Below are 20,797 nucleotides of genomic sequence, written 5' to 3'. Positions count from 1 at the left end.
TCCCTGCAACACTAGGGAAATGTCATGGTGCTGTTGACATTGGGTTGCTTATCTTGAGCAATAAGTCAAGTGGGTTTAAGTTAAATTTGGTTTAAGCTTTCATACAACTGGTGGCACTCCAAACTGCCTCTGCCATCCTAAAAGAACACATTGTGAGGCCTGCTTCCTACGGGAAGCAACAGAGATTTCTTCATTTACTTTCAATATCATTAGAATTCCTCCCTAGTTTTAACCATTATCTTCTTAAAAAATATCTGCATGGACTTCAAAATAACTTCCTTCCATTAATTTTAGAGCATGGACTAGGATTCTACCCTGAGGTAGTGGGAACCCCAACAACTCTCAGTTGCCTTGTGGCTCACTTTAGCTAGGGTGGAAAAGTTGTTGCCTGTATTTTAAACAATTATAATTTAAATTTTACGAGCATAAATATATATGTAAATGAAATGCACACTGTCTAGAGATATAGCAGCTGTTTGCCTAGAATTTCTAGTAATAAAAAAGGTAGTTTGACACACATGGGCAACCTGAATTTCTGTAGTATACACCTCTTTTCTGACTTGGGGAGACTATCAAGTATTCCTACTGGAGCCCTGGGTTTTCACATTAACAAATGAAGGTCCTCCAGAAAGTGTAGTTTACCATCATATCGGCTCTACACTACTGTCTTGTACCACTTGAGTGGAGAGGAAATTGCCACAGTTGGAACAACGGTTTGTCTTGCTTAAAGCTGGATGCCTGACAACAATGAGGTGTTTACCCTTACATCTCTACATAGAATTTTGTCTAAAAATAGCTTTGGTGTATTAAAAGCATTGCAACAAAATACCTGCAATATAATTATAAATGTGTTCTTTGGTACCTACCTGATATTTTTACAATGAAATTGTGGGGTTGTTTTGGTTTGTTTGTTTGGTGTTTTTTTAAATGGACACATCCCTTAACAAACAAAGAGAATGCAATTGGTTCAGGAAGCATTCAAATTTCTTTGCCTTATCTGAACTTGTATCCAGGTATTGAACTGGAAAAGTTCAAACAATTAAAAGAGCAAAATCACACTACTTTTTAAAACGAACTCATGTGACTCAATGCTGTTATGGTTGTACTTTCTGAGACCAGCTCTGGCTATGTTCCTCGCTGCTGGTGGGCACCCGGAATCCTATGTACATCTTTCACCTCCATGGTGTTGCCGTAGAAACAAAGAGCCGTATCCTAGAGCATCCTCATCACTGGTAAGAAGCCATGGCTGCCCTCCAGATCACTAACCGGCCACACAGGGCGGAAGAGATCATGGTGTAAAGGTGTTTAGCCAGCAGCCTGCCCTCTTTTCCCAGTCTCTTCATTTTGCAAGCCATCATCCCACTAAAGTGTGTTTCTTCTAGCCAAGTCATCATCAGGTGAAGTTAAGTCTTTGGTTTCTTTGGGGCTTATAAATAACATTTTTAAAAAGAGTTGAAGTATAAACCTGCTTTCTTGAAGTCCTGTTCAGTTATTTTTAAAGCTTTTCCACCGAAGATTAGTTTGTGGTCAATTCTTTACGCTTTGGTACAAGTGCTTGATGAGGAAGATGAGTTGCCTGAACTGGAGCCGCCCTCCTCTTGCCACTTATCCAGGCTCCTCCGTCGCGCGTTCATGAAAAAGTTACTGACCGTGCTGAGCTCCAGACCCAACTGCTGTGAAATGGTGATTTGCAAATCTTTGGAAGGGCGCTTGTTTTCCTTGAATATTGCATGTAGAGTCCGGCGCTGGACGTCCGTAAAGACCAACCTGGGCTTCTTGGGAGTGTTACTTTTGTCCTTCCCATGCTCTTGCTCTTTCCGTTTGCAAGCTGAAATGAAAAAGAACACAACACTATGGCTTGACTTCAGTGCAAAGTGTGGGGTTTGCAGCCAAATCACAAATGCATGTTTTGCTAGACAGGCACAGGGCCAGTACACAGAGAGTTCTTGAACTTCCTAGAGAGGACTCTCTATGTGGTCACTTCCCGTACCTGCTCTGGGCAGGAATTCTGTAACAAAGAGATAATCTTTGATACTTCTTACCTGTACTGCATTTGCTGACTGCATTGAAATGTAAGTAAATCTTTTTTGTTTATCTTACTAAAAGCATGTGGTGCAATGGAGGTGAAGGAGGTCAACAGACCACAAATAAAAGGGATTAAATGGTGTAATTGCCTTATTCCTAAGCTTTAGTAAACTGCAAAATGTATAACTGCTTTACTCTGCTCAAAAGGCTTCACAGCCCATTTACCTTCTTTATTTCTCCCACACATGTGGGATAGGAGGTTTAAATTTCTCAATCCCTGTCTCCCACAGTAAATGTCAGCAATGTGGTAACTGCTGACATTTGCAATATTTCTTGATATTTTAGGATCAAGATTTGTTTCCCCCACCCCATAAAATTTATATATAGCTTGATTGTAAGGGGGGGACACCCACAAGCAGTTTACTAAACTCCTGTGCTCCTGGTATCTATGACCCAGCCTTAAGGCTGGTGGAAATTACAAGCCTCAGGAGGTTTTCAGTTGCTCCTTGATGTTGTGGCTGAGTAGTTGGGGCCTGCTGTGCAGAGGGCAGATCAGGGAGGCCTTATATCCACAACAGCTAAAGCTCTCCCTGCTGTTCCTCAGAGATCTACCAGACTGGGGAGAAAAACCACACCAGCCCCAGGAGCTAGTATGGCAGTTTGCCCTCCCATTGGAGTGAACTACAAAAGGGGGGAAGCACCCCACCCTCTGCCCTGGCTGCTGCAGGCTTGGCAGGATTAGGAAGTGGTCATGAAGTGTAGGAATGCAGGTGGCGCTGTGGGTTAAACCACAGAGCCTAGGACTTGCTGATCAGAAGGTTGGCGGTTCAAATCCCCGCGACGGGGTGAGCTCACGTTGCTCGGTCCCTGCTCCTGCCAACCTAGCAGTTCAAAAGCACATCAAAGTGCAAGTAGATAAATAGGTACCGCTCCAGCGGGAAGGTAAACGGCGTTTCCGTGCGCTGCTCTGGTTTGCCAGAAGCGGCTTAGTCATGCTGGCCACATGGCCCGGAAGCTGGACGCCGGCTCCCTCAGCCAATAAAGCGAGATGAGCGCCACAACCCCAGAGTTGGTCATGACTGGACCTAATGGTCAGGGGTCCCTTTACCTTTATGAAATGTAGACTCCCCCTCCCCTCCCCTCCCCACTCCACCCCGTCTCCATAGGATTTCTGGGGCCAGGAATGATTTTTAAACAGCATAAATATGATAAACATGCTTAGCCAGCTGCTCCGATAATTTTGCATGATGTTCCCTTTGGTGGTCACTAGGTGGTGGCCTTCTTCTCATTGATGAAGCATATTTAAGTAGAGTAGGAGCATTCAGCTCCACCTGATTATACTGGCAGGCTCTGCCCCCACAAACCATGGCCCAGCCCAAAACATTTTGGCTCCTGAGGCAAAAACACAAAATGCCTCCCCACTTCCAGGGAAGGAGTGAGTGGAGGCCTACATCGGGGACAAGATGGGTGTGAAGATCTACTGTACTTCAGGAGCAAGCGAGGAAGTCAAAACAACCTTACGCAACGGTTGAAGTGTGAATAAAAGGCGGTTTTAGCGGTGGGTGCAGAAACCTGGAGTCCCCCGGAGGGCACCCCACATTCCCGGGGGTGGAAGGAGACCAGCAGCGCTGCTGTGGAGATGGCATTTGGGGAGAAGGCTGCCAAGGAGGTGGCAGATCTGGTCTCCAAGGAGTGTGTTGTTGCTGTCCCTGCCAAAGCAGCAGTGGACAGCGTCTTCCTTGGAGGCCAGAGGATTCCTTATCACAAGTACAGATTCTAGACATGCAAAGTTTGTTCTGTTTAAAAACACTGTGAGGAACGAGTAAAGAATTTTTCTCTTCCTGCACTTTTGATCACAGCTCGATGCAGCTCCATATAGGAACCGAGCAGCTTGCATCATCATCATCATCATCATCATCATCATCATCATAACAATAATCAATCAATCAATCAATCAATCAATCCGGGCTCAGGGCAGCTAACAACAAATTTAAAACAGTTGTAAAAGCAGCATAAAACACAGTATAAAAACATGAATAACAATAAAATTCAAAGTTCAGAAATCAATTTAGGGGGAATCCATCTAATAAGCATTAGATAATCCCCAGGGCTAGCTGGCTGAATTAGTCCTGCTTGGGGCAGCGAGGAGGCCAGGGGAGAATTAGCTGTGGGATCTCAGAGTGGGTAATCTTCATAAAAGGGGAGGGGGAGGGAAGAGAAGGGAAATAAAAGATCAGGCTGGATTCAAATTAAAGGCCAGGCAGAATAGCTCTGTCTTACAGGCCCAATGGAAGGAGGTTAAATCCTGAAGGGCCCTAGTCTCCTGGGACAGAGCATTCCACCAGGTCGGAGCCACCACTGAAAAGTCCCTTCAGGCCCTTGCATGAATGGAGGAACAGCTTCATTCGTCTATGGGGCATAAGAAAGTAAGAAGAGCTTGCTGGATCAGGCCATGGGCCCATTGAGTCCAGCATCCTATTTGCACAGTGGGAAGCCAGGAAACAGGAGACAAGCACAAGGGCATTACCACCACTGGCCATGGAGGCAGAGCAGACTTTAGGATGCTTAGAGGGTTTTGGGGTTTTCTGAGTACCGCTCCCCTCCCCATGGAAACCAGAGACAAAATCGTGGTTTGGGAAATAGAGCGGAGCCAGTTATAGACAGCAGTGCATGAGGCACACATTGGGATAATGACATCCATCTACAATTGCAAATCTACAGCTATCTTTTCACCTTCATTTACGTGCTTTAGGTCAAATTTTGAGCGAAAATACATCAGTATTTCTCCCACCTGTTTGCACAAAGCAGTCAAGGTAGTCAATAAACCAAAAGTATGACAACGCTAGCAGCCTCCTATCCAGCATTGCTTGGGAATTATAAGAAACCCAAAAAAGTCTTGAAATCAGTGGTCAGAATCAGTGCACTTTTGAAAGATTCAGTCTGCCTTCTTGATTCAAAATGGTGTTTGATTTTATCCAGACATAGACAAAACCATGGTCCTTGATGTCAGGAACCAGCATGCAAAATTTTGGTTGCAACATCTCAAGTGCTTAGAGAATAAACAGCTTTGCATGAGATGCTTCCTGTGCTAGCTACTGTTGTCCACTAGATGGAACACGCTCTCTGCATAAAAGGAGGAGCACAGCCAAACAAAAGAGAGAAAGTGAGGCATCTGCTCAATGTGACTCATCTATTCCCATTTGAGTAGATGCTGGAGGTGTCAGAACAGCAATATTCTAGCAGCCCTCTGCATGTCATCATCATCATTATCATTATACCGCCATTCATCTGAGCATCACAGGGTGGTTTACAGTACAAAAACACAAAAAGACATAACATAATAACAAACTAAACAATAAAAACCCACAGTTTAAAAGGCCATATACACAGAAACAGATGTGAAGATTAATGGCATGTGCCTCTTTTTCTCTAGTGAAGTGTGCAGAATGAGGCCAACTTAGTGCCAGAAGTAGGAAATGCTAAACCAGGGGTCAGCAAACTTTTTCAGCAAGGGGCCGGTCCACTGTCCCTCAGACCTTGTGGGGGGGCCGGACTATATTTTTGGGGGGGAAATGAACAAATTCCTATGCCCCACAAATAACCCAGAGATGCATTTTAAATAAAAGGACACATTCTGCTCATGTAAAAACACACTGATTCCTGGACCATCCGCGGGCCGGATTGAGAAGGTGATTGGGCCGGATCCGGCCCCCGGGCCTTAGTTTGCCTACCCATGTGCTAAACGAATCATTTCCTCTTAATAGCTGCTGGCAAAGTTGCCTTCTCTGAGCTCTGTTCTGAAACACCGGCAATGTGGCAAACAGAAAATAGGCAACCAATTTAACGGAATCAAAACTTCTGCCAAAAGGAAATGGAGCCGGCTGGCATACTCTACCAGGTAAGAAGAAGTAGAAATACTGACAACGTCATTACAATCTGCCTCTTTCAGCTGAACCAAGATAAACAACTGACCTCCAGTAACTCTAAATGGTTGCTGATGCACTGAGGGAGGAGCCTAAATCCCAGATAAAAATTCCTCTATTCAACAACAACAACAACAACAACAACAACAACAACAACAACAACAAAAGCTCAAATATTTTGAGCTGACATGATTTCAAGTTGATGAAATGAAAACTTAGTCATGTGGTGCAGATTCAAGGTTAGAGATGTTGCACCTGAACCGTTGCTGAGCATTGCTAGGTGTTCTGGAACACCTTTGAAGAAACCACGGATGGTGGCAGTAGAGATCATTGTCTTCCCAGAATTCCTGCTTCCTCCCACAATGGCCAATCACCTGTTTTCTTTCCATTTTGGGGACCAACTCTCTCCCCTGCTTCCCTTATGCACCTACGTGTCACTTACAATATTTGACCAGGTGTAGATCAGTGCTGCTTCTGGTCTGAAACAGCCTATCTCTTTGCAGAATAAAACTTGGTGAGGGTGTGGGCAAGCAAGCAAGCACACACGCACACACACCCCTGAGTGACCTGGAGACACGCTCTGCCACTGGGCTGAAGGCAGCCCATCATAATCCCTCACCCTGTTCTCCCCGTAGCCAGCCAGGGGAACACTTGGTATCGCCCATTTTTATATTATTTATTTTTACTTATTAAATCTGTATACTGCCCTTCACCAATAGATCTCAAGGCGGTTCACAGCATAGAAATACAAGGTAAAAACACAAAATATGTAATAATAACAATAACCTCCCCCCACAGTCCTTTTCCCCACTTGCCATTCCGAGCAACAGGTTTTCAGAAGTCAAGCATAGCCATATGGGCATCCCAGACTCTGGCCAATGCAAGGTGGAGAAGGAACATTTTGGATCGTTGTCTGGAATGAAGGTGTGTCTGAGCCCCCTCATTTCCCCAACAAAGCAAGAAACGGTGAGACACATGGCATTTGGCTGCAAGCAAGGCATCTGCCAGCAGTTTCCAAAGTGGTCTTTTGTGGAGTCACATGCAACTGAGGAGCCTCTTTGAGGGTCCTTTTGCAGCCTGGTGGGAGCAGAAGCGTCTCTTTTCACCGCCACTCAGAATTTGGCGGTTTGGGTTTTATTTGCCACTGATGCTTATCTAAGTTCCGAATTAGGGCCCCGGTGACTTGTTCCCACTACTGGGCAACAACCGTCCAACCTCACTTGTAGACAAACATTAACAAAGAATAAATGAGCCCGAGGAGAGGAGGTTATAAATCAATCAGCCACAAGGACGCTGCCAAAAAGCAACTGCAGAGCCCCTTCTGGCATCAGCGCAGTTGCCATTAAAGCATCGAAGGAGGCCTGCATGTGGTTTTCTAAGGAGTGGGTGACGAGAGGAGGAAGCGTTGGATAAAATACCCCGCCTCCTCTCCCCACAAACCAAAAAGGTCTTTAACAAACTGAAAATTATCAGCACATGTCTAATATCAGCAGGGGGGGGATGTGCCATACAGTGGGTGTCTCTGCGCTAAAGACCCCACTCTTGTAGCACCTGCAGGAGGGCCTCTTCAGTGATGGCCTCATGACCTTATGGGCAGCCCCACACAGAGTGTATTGTACTAGTGCAGTGCCTGAATCACTCTGGTCAAGCTGTCTTAATGTCAGGTGGCAGTGGACCCAACCTCCATGGCAGGTCACCAGAAATGGATAAGACAAGGAAAAGTTCTTACCAACTGCTTTTTATTCAATATTCACAGAGAGAGGCTTGGAAATGCAGCCTCTTGGAATAATGGCGTTGCCCCGAGTGAGTCTCCACCCCCTCCCTCTCTCCCTTCATGTGTCATCACTACAGGTGCTGAGATGGACCCTCTGCCTCTGAGCTCTCTGCTCTCCTACTTCCAATGCTTGCCGGGTTCTGGGAAGGGGGGGTCTGGAATGCTTTCTAAAGACACTGTGTCCCATCAGCTGTCCCCCCCCTCTGGTGTTTATTCCTCCTCCTCTCCCATTATTTCCCAACCTTTCCCCTCATCTTCCTCTGAGCTGTGACCTCCCTCAAACCCCTGTTGTAATTCTGAACTGTCTTCTTCTTCTCTGGGAGGGTCAGGCTGTTAGATTTCTGTTATGCCACTGTGCATTTTCTGGAGTCACAAGACTCTGTTTACATTCCAGACTGTTGGCAGTCTCACAGGAGATGGGAGACAGATGTTGATGTTACTGGTTTCCTGTTTCTTTTTTCCAGTTGTTCACTGACTCTCACAGAGAGCAGATACATGTTCTTTCTGTCCTGCATAGTTAGAAATAAACGTAGCAATATAGCACATATTTTCGGCTTCTTCTTCTGCTGTTTGGATACTCTGCATAATGGGAGTGTGCCTGAAGCCTCATTAAAGGCTTAGGTCGTTAATCACCGTCAGAGCAGAGCCTCGATAGATTCTGAAGTACGACGTGGAGGAGAGTCATTTCAGCTCGGTCGTACACAAGCTCCGACACAGGCTGAGGAGGCGGTCTCCACCATTCCTCCTCTGCCCAGTCCCTGACACTTAACCCAAGAATGGTAATACTTGGTGCATTAGCTAGAACAACGGTTGTCTACGCCAAGTTTGCTACACCAAGCTTAAGGTTCCGCAGTTAGAATACTGAACTCTAAACAACTTGGGGCTGAGCGCTGGGGACCAGAAGATACTCTGCAACACCCCACAGCTCAGTTGTCCTAGAATGATAGAACTGTAGAGTTGGAAGGGACCCTGAGGGTGATCCCTGGTATGCAGGAATCCTGCCCACAGCAGCCACCCAATGCCACTCTCTGAAACGGCATCCATAAGTAAAAGCAGAATCGCAGAAGGATGGCACCTTGGACAGCCACCCCACAGAATCAGGGTACCGTGATCAGTGGTATTCAACGCCACTGAGAGGTCAAGCAACAGTGACATGGCTTCACTCCCCATCTGCCTCTCCCGATAAAGGTCATCCATGAGGGTAACTGGGGCTCTGTGAGATGAGCTGGCTATGTGCCCTACAAGATGCTCCAGAATCCCACACAAAGTGGCATGTATCCCCCTCACCCTCACTGGATAAGACAAAGGGGAAGAGCATTCTTTAAAAGTAGAAAGTTGGAAACAAACTGATGCTGGGGTTAAAAAGCCTCATGGGTCCATCAAAATCTGAAGGCTTGGAAGAGATCCAATCCCTCTTTCTGTTCTGCCAATAGGTGCCTACGGCCAGGCACTCAGCTGAAGAAGTATTCAGAGTGCCCATTTCCCTTTCCTCATTCATTAACGTACCCCAAAGGGCTGGGGTAAGTATGTGGTGCTGGTGGGGAGGCTAGTAACTTGTGGGTACCCACTCTTCATACAATGGTACCTCAGGTTAAGTACTTAATTCGTTCCGGAGGTCCATTCTTAACACGAAACTGTTCTTAGCCTGAAGCACCTCTTTAGCTAATGGGGCCTCCTGCTGCTGCCGCGCCGCCGGAGCACGGCTTCTGTTCTCATCCTGAAGCCAAGTTCTTAACCTGAGGTACTATTTCTGGGTTAGCAGAGTCTGTAACCTGAAGCGTCTGTAACCTGAGGTACCACTGTACAATAAAATCCCTGCACTGCATAAGGGCAGCAGTCTCCCGCAGACATTCTGCTACAGAGCTTAAGCAGAAGGCAATGTTGCACCTGACTGAAATCGTTGGCGGGCGCAGACGATCAAATTAATTATGCAATAATAACAGGATCCACTGTACCACATTACAGTTTCATCCTAGGTCATAAAACGTATTTATGGTACACGTCTGATGATCAGTGATTCCATCCAGTGTCCCCAAGCTTTGATTGCAGCCTTTTTTATTATTATTCTTGCTGGGCTGATGCCAGATAATCTGCCAGGAAAAAGTGACTTTGGGGGAGAGAGTGGATTTGAAGGAGAGCATGCAGGAATGACAGAGAGGAGAGACAATGTACCCCACCCTTCCTAAGCCCCCTCACAAATCACCTGAGGGTGCGGCAGACCAGCCCCTTTATATTGCAGCAGATTCTTGGCCAGTCTAGTTGAAGAAGACCAGGGAACGGGCGCTGGCTGAGAGACCCTGGAAGCAGAGGCACCGTGCAAGTCAGAGGCGGTACAAAGAGTCCCAGCTGGCTGAATGCAGTCCTGGCATCTCCTCCTTGCATGGCACAGAGTGGGGCAAGGCAGGAAGTCTCCCCCATTCCCAGTACCCCTTCCTCCTGGAAGCAGCACAAGACCGGCTCTTGGCAGCAAAAGTGAATTCTGCTATCATTTTCGAGAGCGGTGATTGATTGTTGCCTTTAACGTATTGCTTTAATTACCTGTCCAAGGCTGGGAATATTTCAAGCTGCAGTGGCGTTCATTTCCTAACTTGTTACTAAAATACAAATGTCAGCACAAGCCTTCTCCATAGGCCAGCGATGGAACAGGCTGGTGACGCCTCTCTCTCTTTCCCCAAAGGCTGCCTTAGAACATTGTCAGAGCCTTGGTGTGAACCCTAAAATGGCTGAAGGGGAACCTGGGTCCTCGTTTGACCTCTTCTTGCAACTTGCTCATTGAGGGGGTATTAAAGGGTGCTGAAAGATATTCTGAACTTTCCAAATGAGGGCAGAAGCCCAAAGAAATTGTTCAAGATAAAAAAAAAATTGGGCTGCAGTGTGCTGTAGCAAAAATGTGTGCTGGGATTGCCTAGCCTAGAGATGCTCCAAAACATCATGCTGGAAAGGAGAACACACAGGAGACAATCGGGATTTCACCAGACACATGTGGAAACCTGCATTTCTCTCTAATGACACCCACACCATAGAACAACAAGTGCAAAAGAGGCATTTAAAGGGCTCTGTCAGCCAAGAGTGACAAATCCGTTTTTTTAAAAAGCCCCAGAGTTTGGATTTGATATCCCGCTTTATCACTACCCTAAGGAGTCTCAAACTGGCTAACAATCTCCTTTCTCTTCCTCCCCCACAACAAACACTCTGTGAGGTAAGTGAGGCTGAGAGACTTCAAAGAAGTGTGACTAGCCTAAGGTCACCCAGCAGCTGCATGTGGAGGAGCGGAGACGCGAACCCAGTTCCCCAGATTACGAGTCTACTGCTCTTAACTACTACACCACACTGGCTCTCTAGTTTGTAGTTTGGGAAAGGACAGACAACAGCATTGAAAAGCATGAGGTGAATTAGTGGCTAGCAGGAAGGTGTGTCAGCACCCCATGGGCAAATTAGGATGAATGCTCCTGTAAAAAAATCTGAACAAATGCTCAGTAAAGATGGCCTAACCTCCACGTCAGCTCTGAGCCAGCAAAAAGCTGAAAACTGCCCTATTTAGACAGGCCCTTGCAATATTATTTTTTATCTAAAGCATTCAATATCTATTAACATTTTTTATTATGTTTCGCAAATACTTGTAGACTTATTTTGTTCCAGTTTATATGTTGTAAGCCACGTTGCTATACTCTAAGAAAGAGTGAATAATTTTCAAATAATTGAAAAAAGCAAATCAGAACAAATGTTCAATAGTTGTCTGAAGGGGTCCAGAATCTGCCTGGTTTGAACTTCAGCTGACAAATGGAGCCTAAAATACCTTTTGAGTCTTTTTGGTGGCATCAGTGCCACATGCGGCCTAGATTAATGCAGGAAAGAAACCTAAATGTCAAGCTTTACATTTGCATAACGGGCTGACTGGAGGAACTGCTTTGAGGGTCATGTGTGAAGTTAGCGCTGTAAGGCAGTGTTAAAGAGGATTCCCTGTTTAGGGAAGTTTTTAATGTGTGATGTTTTATCGTATTTTTAATATTCTGTTGTGAGCCACCCAGAGTGGCTGAGGAAACACAGCCAGATGGGTGGGGTATAAATTTATTATTATTATTATTATTATTATTATTATTATTATTCCCTCTCAGATTCATTCCAATGCAGAAACTAGTTCTGCAGGTTTCCTTTGCTTTCCATGTGATGATGTGGAAAAACTGGACCTTGGCTCGAGAAATTTCAATGAGCAGCCCTAAATGTGCATTTTGATTATCGTGACCCATTGGATAATGCTACTGTTGAGCATCTCCCTTCCTTGCTTTCATGCCCAAACAAGTTTCTAAACGCTCTTTAATTCTTAAATTTTTAAAAATCCATAAAAGGACTGTCCCTTATCCTCACAAATGCTCACATAGCTAAGGAAGACGACACTGACTTGGAACAGCGCATCACCCCCAGTTCTTGTTTCAAGGGCATTTTCCTTTGGGGCCGAGATTAATGGCCAAGCTGCTGAAGTCACCTCCTCCAGTCCATTTCTCATGTTCCATAGTTATGTGGGATTAGCAGAAGCTGCTACAGCAGGAAATTAGAAAACCAGAGCAGGCTTTTCAGCAAAGCAGGCCAGCTCCCGCACCCACCTCAGTTATCCTGCCATGAGGTTTACTGCCAGGCCCTGCCCAGGCTGCTGGTTTTACCCTTCACTCTTCATAGCCTACGAGGAGCACAGGAGAAGAACCATCTCCTCCAGCGCCAAGTCTGTGCAGTACCACTGGTAGCAACAGGCACACCATTCTGTTGTCCTCTCTGCGCATGCCACCACCCATGTATAGGGCAATGAGAGTCCCCACTACCTTACGGTGGCCTCCTTAGGAGTAGGAAACAGCCAACTGAATTCCAAGTCTCCTGCTTGGCAACCCCAGCCCACCTCCCCTTGTGCTTTCTCAGGTGCTTGGGTTAGGGGACAATCAGCCCAGGACAGCCCAGAAATCCAGTTCAGCAGTTTTGAACAGAGTATAGGAAACAGAGAAATGTGGAGATACAGTGAGCATGTAAATCAAAGTATATTTAAAAAACTAAAAAAACCTATGCCAGAACCCTGGTCTTCTCATCCTACACTAGGCCAATAGCAGAACAGACTCGCCTATCTCGGCAGTTCCAGGATGAGCAGCCCAAGAGGGATGGAGGTGGTGGGAACCATCCTAAATTAAAGGCTATGCAGCCACCAGCCTTTGCTCCCCAGTGCCCCCAAACCTATAAAAACATTACAGTCATACCTCGGGTTGAAGTAGCTTTGGGTTGAACATTTTCGGGTTGCGCTCTGTGGCGACCCGGAAGTAACAGAACGCATTACTTCCAGGTTTCGCCGCTTGCGCTTGCGCATGCGCTCAAAATGACGTCACGCGCATGCGCAGAAGCAGCGAATCGCGATGAGCAGACACGGTTTGCATTCTGCTCTGGATGCGAACAGGGCTCTGGAACGGATCCCGTTCGCATCCAGAGGTACCACTGTATTCAGAATTGTGGTTTACCCAACCCACTAAGTAACAGCAATGATGAATTGCCCATTTCTTCAAAATCCAATTAAAATTATTTCGTTTAATTAATTGAACAAAATTGATGGACTTGATTGAGTGACACCAGCCAGCTTTTCAAAGTCTGGTACTCATTTACACCTCCAGCCCTCGCTTGGCATCACCTCTTAGCCCAATGCACACCCCGCTCAGTGTTGCAGATCAAGGCTCCTGTCAGAAAAGGGGCTGAAGGGTTGGCTCCCTCTGCTTGTTCTACAGCAAGGCGTGGGAAACTGGCGACTCTCCAGAAGGTGCTGGACTGCAACCACCTCTGACCGCTGGCATTGCAGAGGTTAGGTCAAACCCCAAATGGTGGCAGGTGGAGGTGGAGATGCATAGTCAGTTAGCATTTCCATTGGAAAGGCTAAGTTCTTGTCACTGTGATTTCCTTGGGCAAGGAGTTCCATAGTTCAGTGTACCCCGAGCTAAGTATAGTGGTACCTCGGGTTACATATGCTTCAGGTTACGTATGCTTCAGGTTACAGACTCCGCTAACCCAGAAATAGTACCTCGGGTTAAGAACTTTGCTTCAGGATGAGAACAGAAATCGTGCGGTGGCGGCGCGGCGGCAGCGGGAGGCCCCATTATCTAAAGTGGTGCTTCAGGTTAAGAACAGTTTTGAAGGTGATTGGGCCGAATCTGGCCCCTGGGCCATAGTTTGCCTACCCATGACGAAAAGGACCTTTTCTACCTGAACGACCTGCCCCCTATACTCAGCCCGTGCTGGCACCTGTGCAGTAGAAAGCCTAGGTGGCCAGCCAGGTGGACTTAGGAGCATCATTGCAGTGAGCCAAGGGTACGAACTTGAACAAAATATTGTGGACCCAAGTAAGTCCTGCTCCACATAATTGATCACATGACCTGGTGCATGCACACAATTTTAATGTCAGTGCCCATTAACTGGGGGGCCACCCCCTCAAATATTTATTGGGGGGGCAAATAATAATAATTTATTATTTATACCCCGCCCATCTGGCTGGGCTTCCCCAGCCACTCTGGGCAGCTTCCAAAAGAATATTAAAATACTGTGATACATCAAACATTAAAAGCTTCCCTAAACAGGGCTGCCTTCAGATGTCTTCTAAAAGTCTGGTAGTTGTTCTTTGACATCTGGTGGGAGGGCGTTCCATAGGGCGGGCGCCACTAGGGAGAAGGCCCTCTGCCTGGTTCCCTGTAGCTTTGCTTCTCGCAGTGAGGGAACCGCCAGAAGGCCCTCGGAGCTGGACCTCAGTGTCCGGGCAGAACGATGGAGGTGGAGACACTCCTTCAGGGACGGACCTCGGCCTCTAGAAGCTGGCTCCTAGGCACTTAGTCAAGCCGTTGATTTACCTAGCTCAGGATGGCCAGCGAGTTGTTTCCGGCGGGGTTATCTGGCAGCCCTGCCTGGAGGTACCCGGACTAACCCTTGGACCTTGTGCCTGCGAAGCAGATCACTGCTTGTCACTGAGCAAGCAGGGAGCAAGCAGGGAGCCCTGAAACCCAGCTGAAGGAGGCGAGGGCAGAGGCCCTGGAAAAACCCACCCTTGGTTTGCTGCGGAAGCTTCTGCAATTCCTGGCTTGAGTGGAAGTCGGAGGAGAACCAGCGGAAAGCCGCGGCAGGATTTCGCCTTTCTCTGAAGAAGCTGCCTGGGGAGGGGGAGGGGCGCGTTCAACGTCACCGGGGAAACCCTGCCAGGGACAAAAACGCAAAGCCGCACCTCCGCACCCAGTCCAGGTTTCTTTTATAGCGCACTGGAAAGAAATAGACCCCGTTTAGTGCAATTGTCTGGTCAGATCAAGAGGAGACACGGATTTAAATGCTTGCGAAATGCGCAGATAGGATCCTCGGTCTTTATTCCTATTTCATGGATTCCGCCCCATTCGCGGCCCAGTGAAACTTTTCCAGGAAGGAGGAGGAGGAGGAGGAAGAAGAAGAAGAAGAAGAAGAAGAAACCGCGAGGTTCTTGCTCGCTCTCTCCACCCCCCCCATCCCCCAAGGGACCCTTTCTTGTTGTCAATTTCTCCTCGTCAATTGGGGTCCGCCATTTCTTCCTTTCGGTTTGCCAGGCTCTCTCAGGGAAAGGGCAACTTGGCCAAACTTTTCATCACCTGCCCAGCCGAGCCCCCTCCCTGGGCCTTTCTCCGGGCAGTTAAGCCGCAGCTAAGCCTAGGAGATGGCGGCCTGGGAGACGCTGGATGGGCGCTGGAAGCCGCCTGCTTGTCATTCTGGGCCAGCTGGGCTGCCTGGCAGGGCGCTTTAGGGGGGCGAGAGCAGCTTGGAGGGGCGGTTGCGGGGGGGGGGGGAGAGACCTCGGCAGATGCCACGTGCTTCGGACCACTGGAAAAAGCCGAGAGGTGGAAATGAGGGAAGCAAAGGGGCGAGTTGCTGCTGCTGCTGCTGCTGCTGCTGCTGCGGGATCTTAATCGGCCCGATAATTCTTCCCTTAAATGCCGGAGAGCGAGTTATAATCCGGAGGCGAAATTTAATTTGCATTGCCTGGAGTAATTTACGACGTTTCGAACTGATGTTCATACATCAATATCAATCGGCGCAGATTTTTGCCACTTAGGAAGATCATCTCGCCTTTAAAACCTGCACAAAATAAAATCGATCGTGGGTGCATTTGCCGCAGATTGCTTGGCTTGGCTCTGCTCGAAGCCAGGAAAAGCGGCGGCGGGGAACGGGGGCGCGGGAAGGCGGTCCAGAACCTGCCCGGCCTCCCCGAGGAGCCACCGGGGAGGAAGGAGAAAGCCTTCCTAGAAGACAGACCTCTGGACCGCGGGGAAGCCGCCTCGGACGCCGCAGGCGCCTTGTCTGCTGCGTCTCGGGGGTGTCACCGCCTCGTGGCCACAATCCGCCCTGGAGCTGCCCGGGGCTGGTGGAGCAAAAATGGCCAAGCAGGGAGCTTCAGGCTCCTCACTCGTCGTCCGTTCCCCGCAGAAATGATCAGGGAAGAAGCGGGGTAGGAAATCCCGTAGTCTTATACAGCCTCGGCTGTAACATATAGGATGGACTCATAATTATTAGATAATAAAATATAATAAAAAATAACGAAATATATTTCATAACTGCATTACAAAAATACATGCAACCTCCCAGTTCCAGCCACGAGGATTGCTTTGCGCGCGCGCACCGACTTCCCTCTCGAGGAAAGGGCGTGTCGAGTGATTCCGAGATCAAGGGTTGTTTCCTTCCAGTATCGATCTATGCAAATCCCCTCCCAATAATCGAAGGGGAATCTCTTCTCTCCCCGCCCAGCCGCCCTTCCCACGGAAGCAGCCTCTTGGCAGCAGGAGAGCCGTCCAAAGCGCCTCCAGCCGGGCACTCAGGAAAGGCAGGACGGAGCCGAGGGTGATGAGCACGCTTTGCGCAACTTTTGCCGCATCCTTCCACGACTTTTCCCGGCAAGCGCTGTTCTTGCTTGTGAGTCTCGACGGCTCGGGTCTCCTCAGCGGCTCGGACTTCCCCCAGTCAAAGGGTCATTTCGCCAGCCGCTGTTTTGCGGGCTGTTAAAAGCTTTTGCCGGTTGCAGGCAGCAGGCCGAGCCCGGAGGGAAACAAGAGCTGTCTTCCAGGGCGAGAAGCCAGCGCCTCCAAAAGCCAGGAACTTCCTCGGCTCTTCCAGGCGCCGCTGCTCTGAAGCGCACAGGCGCCACCTGCGCGGGACCTGCGCGCTCCTCCACCACCGCGCCAGGCCAACCAGGGAGTTCAACCCGAACAGCTCGCCTCGTTTCTCTTTCCATCCACACAGCCGAGAGACCCTGCAGAGAGAGAGCCAGCTGTGCCCAACGCCTCTCCTGCGTAACAGAGACCTGTGGGGTCAAGGAGGCGGAAGAAGCCCCTTCCCAGGCCAGCCTGTCGCCTGACCCTCCTCGCCCTTGGAGGTGCCAGCTAGGGAAGTTCCCGACTTTGGCTTCTGGAAAATTTTGTGGGCAAACCGTTGGCTATTACTGTATTTGCTGAAAACCAAAGCAAAAAAACACGCCTAAAGCAAGGGACAGGCGGGAGGTCCAAAAATCAACACAGCAAGGAGCTCTATTTGCAAGGAATCGTGGGACTTGCAGCCACCACCTTGGACATTAATCCGGACAGACTGGAAGACACCCAGCGGCTCACGCGTGTAAGAGGAGGCCTCCACGCGAGAAGGAGCAGGACAGCAGGAGGACCGAGGACGTTTAGGTGAAAACGCCAGAGCTGCAGCCATCGGCCGCCGCCTCTTGCAGTGGCCACACGTGTGTGTGTGTGTGTGTCTGCCGCAGCCCCTTGGCACAACCGTGCGGCTCCGGACGCGAGGAGAGCGCGCGGAAAACGCTTTCGGCGGGGGGGGGGGGCTTCCCACGTGGCCCCGATTCCTGCCCCAACCTGACGCGCCACAAAGCTCTGTAGGCCAGCTCTGCGCCTTGGAAGACCAGCCGGATCCGCGGCCAGGGAGCGACAAGACAAAAAGGCCGCGCGGAGAGGTCCCTCCCGCGCTCCTGAAGGCACCGCAACGACACTACACACCCCTTTCCCCCAGTGGCCACCCACCCACCCACTCCATCCTCAATCTTCGGGCTAGTGGGCCTTTGTTTGGGAACGGTGCAGGGGGCGTTTTGGCCGAGCTGGCCGAAGGGGAACAAAGCCGGGAGAGCCCCTTGCGTGAGCAGCCCCCAACCTCGCGTCGGCCCGCTGCTGCCTCCCTCCCACCCAATCCCCACCGCTCACCTGCCAGCCTGAGCGCGGACATCCTCTGGAATTCGGGCTCCTGTAGCCACTTCCACATCCTGCGGAAAGTCTCTCTGCCGGACTTGAGCTTGCTCCAGGGCTTGGGGTTCCTCAGCAGGTCCGAGAGCGTCCCCTGGGAGCGGCAGAGGACGCGCTGGGCGAAGATGGCTTGCGGGATGCTGTAGCGCTTGAGCTCGGTAGTGATCCTCTGGGCGACTTCTTTGGTGTTGATCTCCTCCATCTGCCCCGAGCCGCTCCCGCCGCCGTTGACCTGCCCGGAGGCCGCCGCTCCCGCTCCCGCCGCCGCCGCTCCCGGGTGGGCTTCGCGAGGCCCGGCACCCAGGATCTGCCCGTGGCCCGGCGCGCTCAGGTGGGCGTGGGGGTGGTGCGGGATTCCGTGGAGAGGCCCCATGCCGGGAGCCGAGGTCGGCGTCAGGTGCTGCTCGCCGTGCCTGGCCAGCAGGGCAGGGTGATGCGCTTCGTAGCCGTTGGGGGCCAGCATCTTCTCGGCGGCGGCTCCCGGGTGCGCGTAGTGGGGGAGCCCTTGCTGGGAGCCGTGCAGCCCGCCCAGGCCGGAGCCGGAGAGCGGAGAGAGGCGCTGCCCCATGCCGGGGACGTCTTTGGCGTGGTAGGGCGAGTACAGGTTGTTCATGGAGGCGGCCAGGCTCCTTTCATCCCGCATGAGGGTGAAGCTCCCGCTCACGTTGCCCGACAGCCGCTGGTGAGGATGATGAGGGTGCTGAGACGGGTGGTGGGGGTGGTGGGGGTGATGGTGATGGTGGGGGAATTTGTCCGCGACGGTGGAGATGGGCGGAAGCGGCTGCAAGGGCGTCAGGGTGGTGTAGGTGCTGCTCATGCTCAGGCCAGGCGGGGTCTCGCAAGCCATGGTGATGGTGGGGTGCAGAGGGCCGCCCAAAGGGTGCTCCGCGCCGCTCCGGTGGTGCGCGTAGTCCCCTCCGTCCAGGAGGGCGGCCATGCCCAGCGGGCGGGCGCCGTGGGCCAAGGGGTTGCTCTGGCCGCCGCCGCCGCGGGGGTGGGCGCTCCGGAGCAGGTCGGGGCCCGGCTCATGGCTCACCCCGTGGAGGTCGCCCAGAGTCTCCATCGCCAGTTGGGTGTTCATGGTGGCCGCGCGGGCGGGCGGGCGGCGCGCACATCTATCTGGCTTGGGGTGGCCCGCGAGGCACCGAGGAAGCGCTTCCCTTTGCCGGCTCGCCTGCAACGCCGGCACCTTCCCTGCCCCCGAGGCCGCTCCGAAGCTCGCTCGCTCGCTCGCCCGGCCTGGGATGTTGCTGGCTAGAATTTGGGTTTTATTCCAGGGGGGAGACGCGGCTGGGGGGGGGGGGGCTTCCTTTGGTGTTGGGAATGAGCCCCCGGCAGATGCCTCCCCGCCGGTCTCCCTAGAACAGCCTCAGCCGCGCCGCCAGTCGGGCTCCGTGCGCCTCTCTCGCCATCGCCAGCTCTCCCGCTTACTGTTTCAGTGGCTTTGGTGACGGGCTCCGCGGTTGCAGCTGCCGGGGTTGGGAGAAAGCGGACATGCGCGCTGGGGACTCATGCAGCGCCTCCCCTCTCTCTTACTCCGCCCCCCCCACCTGCGCGCGCGCCAGGACCCACACACTCACACGTGCCTGCTGCTGGCGCGCGCGCAAGACCGGCTAGCCCAGAGCAATGCTGCGCTCTCCCGTCGGAGGCTGAGAGTGCCAGGCACTGACCAAGAATGTGTGTCGGTCGAGGTGTGTCCATGGAGGAGGGCGCCCGGAGAGGCCGCCCCATATTCTCCCCCCGCCCGCCCCAGGCTTGGGACTGTCCCCGAACTTCCCGCGGGTCGTGGCTCATCTTGCCCTGAGCTCCACGGGAAGGCGGTGTCTCCCTCCGGCGCCGCTGGGTGCTCCATCCCCTCGGCGACTTCGCGCTTCCAGCAGAGAAGCTGCGCGCAGCTCCGGGCGGCGGATGGGAAGCCTCCCTCGAGGGTTTTTCACGCCTGGAGAGCGCCGGTTCGGAGCGGATCGCAGTCTCCGCTGTTGCCGGAGCAGGAGTGGGCGGGGACGAAGGCAGACGAAGCCGGGAAGAGGGAGTCAGAGGCGCCCCCGTGGTCACTCCTTCGCCATCAAGAAGACTGCCATCCCCTGCCACACATTTACCTGGGAGGAGGTCCCCCTAGAAGTCAGTAGGCGGGGGAAGGGTAGCTTTCTTTGGCAACCATTTTATCTAGCACCGTATTACCAACACTGACCGGCAGCAGCGGCTGTCCAGAGGTTCAGGCAGGGTCCAGGGGGCCTCCGCAGGAGATTCCGGCGAGAATTGAACCTGGGACGCACAGCAGGCGCTCCACCCACTGAGCCACTATGGGCGTAGCCAGGATTTATTTTAGGGGGGGCAGGCTTTATGTTAAGGGGGAGCAAAACCGAGTAATCTGCGACGCAATTGGTCAGTTAGATAAATATTTTTATATATTTACTTGATTTAGGGGGGCATCTGCCCCCTTGCACTCCCCTGGCTACGCCCATGTGAGCCACAGGGACCTCCCCCTTCTCTTCAGGCTGCTGTCCCTCCTCTCTCTCGCATCTCCTTCCAAAGAGTGCGGGGGTACCTGCCGCCCCTCCCCTGCTTCAGTGGCGAAGCGTGGGTTGTCAGCACCCGGGGCAAGGCAAGTAATTTGCGCCCCCTAACCCGTGGATTTGCGCCCCCTAACCCGTGGATTTGCGCCCCCTAACCCGTGGATTTGCGCCCCCTAACCCTAACCCCCAGATGTTGCGCCCGGTGCGGCCGGCCCCCCCTGCACCCCCACGCTACGCCACTGCCCTGCTTTATTTTCACAACAACCCCATGGGGTAGGCTTGGGGCTGCAACAGGCTCACAAG

The 20,797-nt window shown here is 51.3% G+C and overlaps 1 protein-coding gene across 1 annotated transcript; it reads right to left on the bottom strand.

Annotated features, from left to right (window-relative positions):
* Positions 1-734: 734 nt before the first annotated feature.
* ONECUT1 (one cut homeobox 1) lies at positions 735-19,415 on the bottom strand. Its single transcript, XM_083413125.1, has 2 exons — positions 17,940-19,415; positions 735-1,828 (listed from the first exon to the last, which is right to left on the bottom strand). The coding sequence occupies exons 1-2, from the start codon at positions 19,057-19,059 to the stop codon at positions 1,536-1,538; spliced, it is 1,413 nt and encodes a 470-aa protein (XP_083269251.1). The 5' UTR covers positions 19,060-19,415; the 3' UTR covers positions 735-1,535.
* Between the last annotated feature and the right edge of the window lie 1,382 nt (positions 19,416-20,797).

The sequence above is a fragment of the Podarcis tiliguerta genome, assembly GCF_965153285.1.
Source record: "Podarcis tiliguerta genome assembly, chromosome: 14".
Taxonomy (NCBI): domain Eukaryota; kingdom Metazoa; phylum Chordata; class Lepidosauria; order Squamata; family Lacertidae; genus Podarcis; species Podarcis tiliguerta.
Note: the sequence above shows the minus strand (reverse complement) of the source record. Positions and strands in the feature narration are given on the sequence as shown.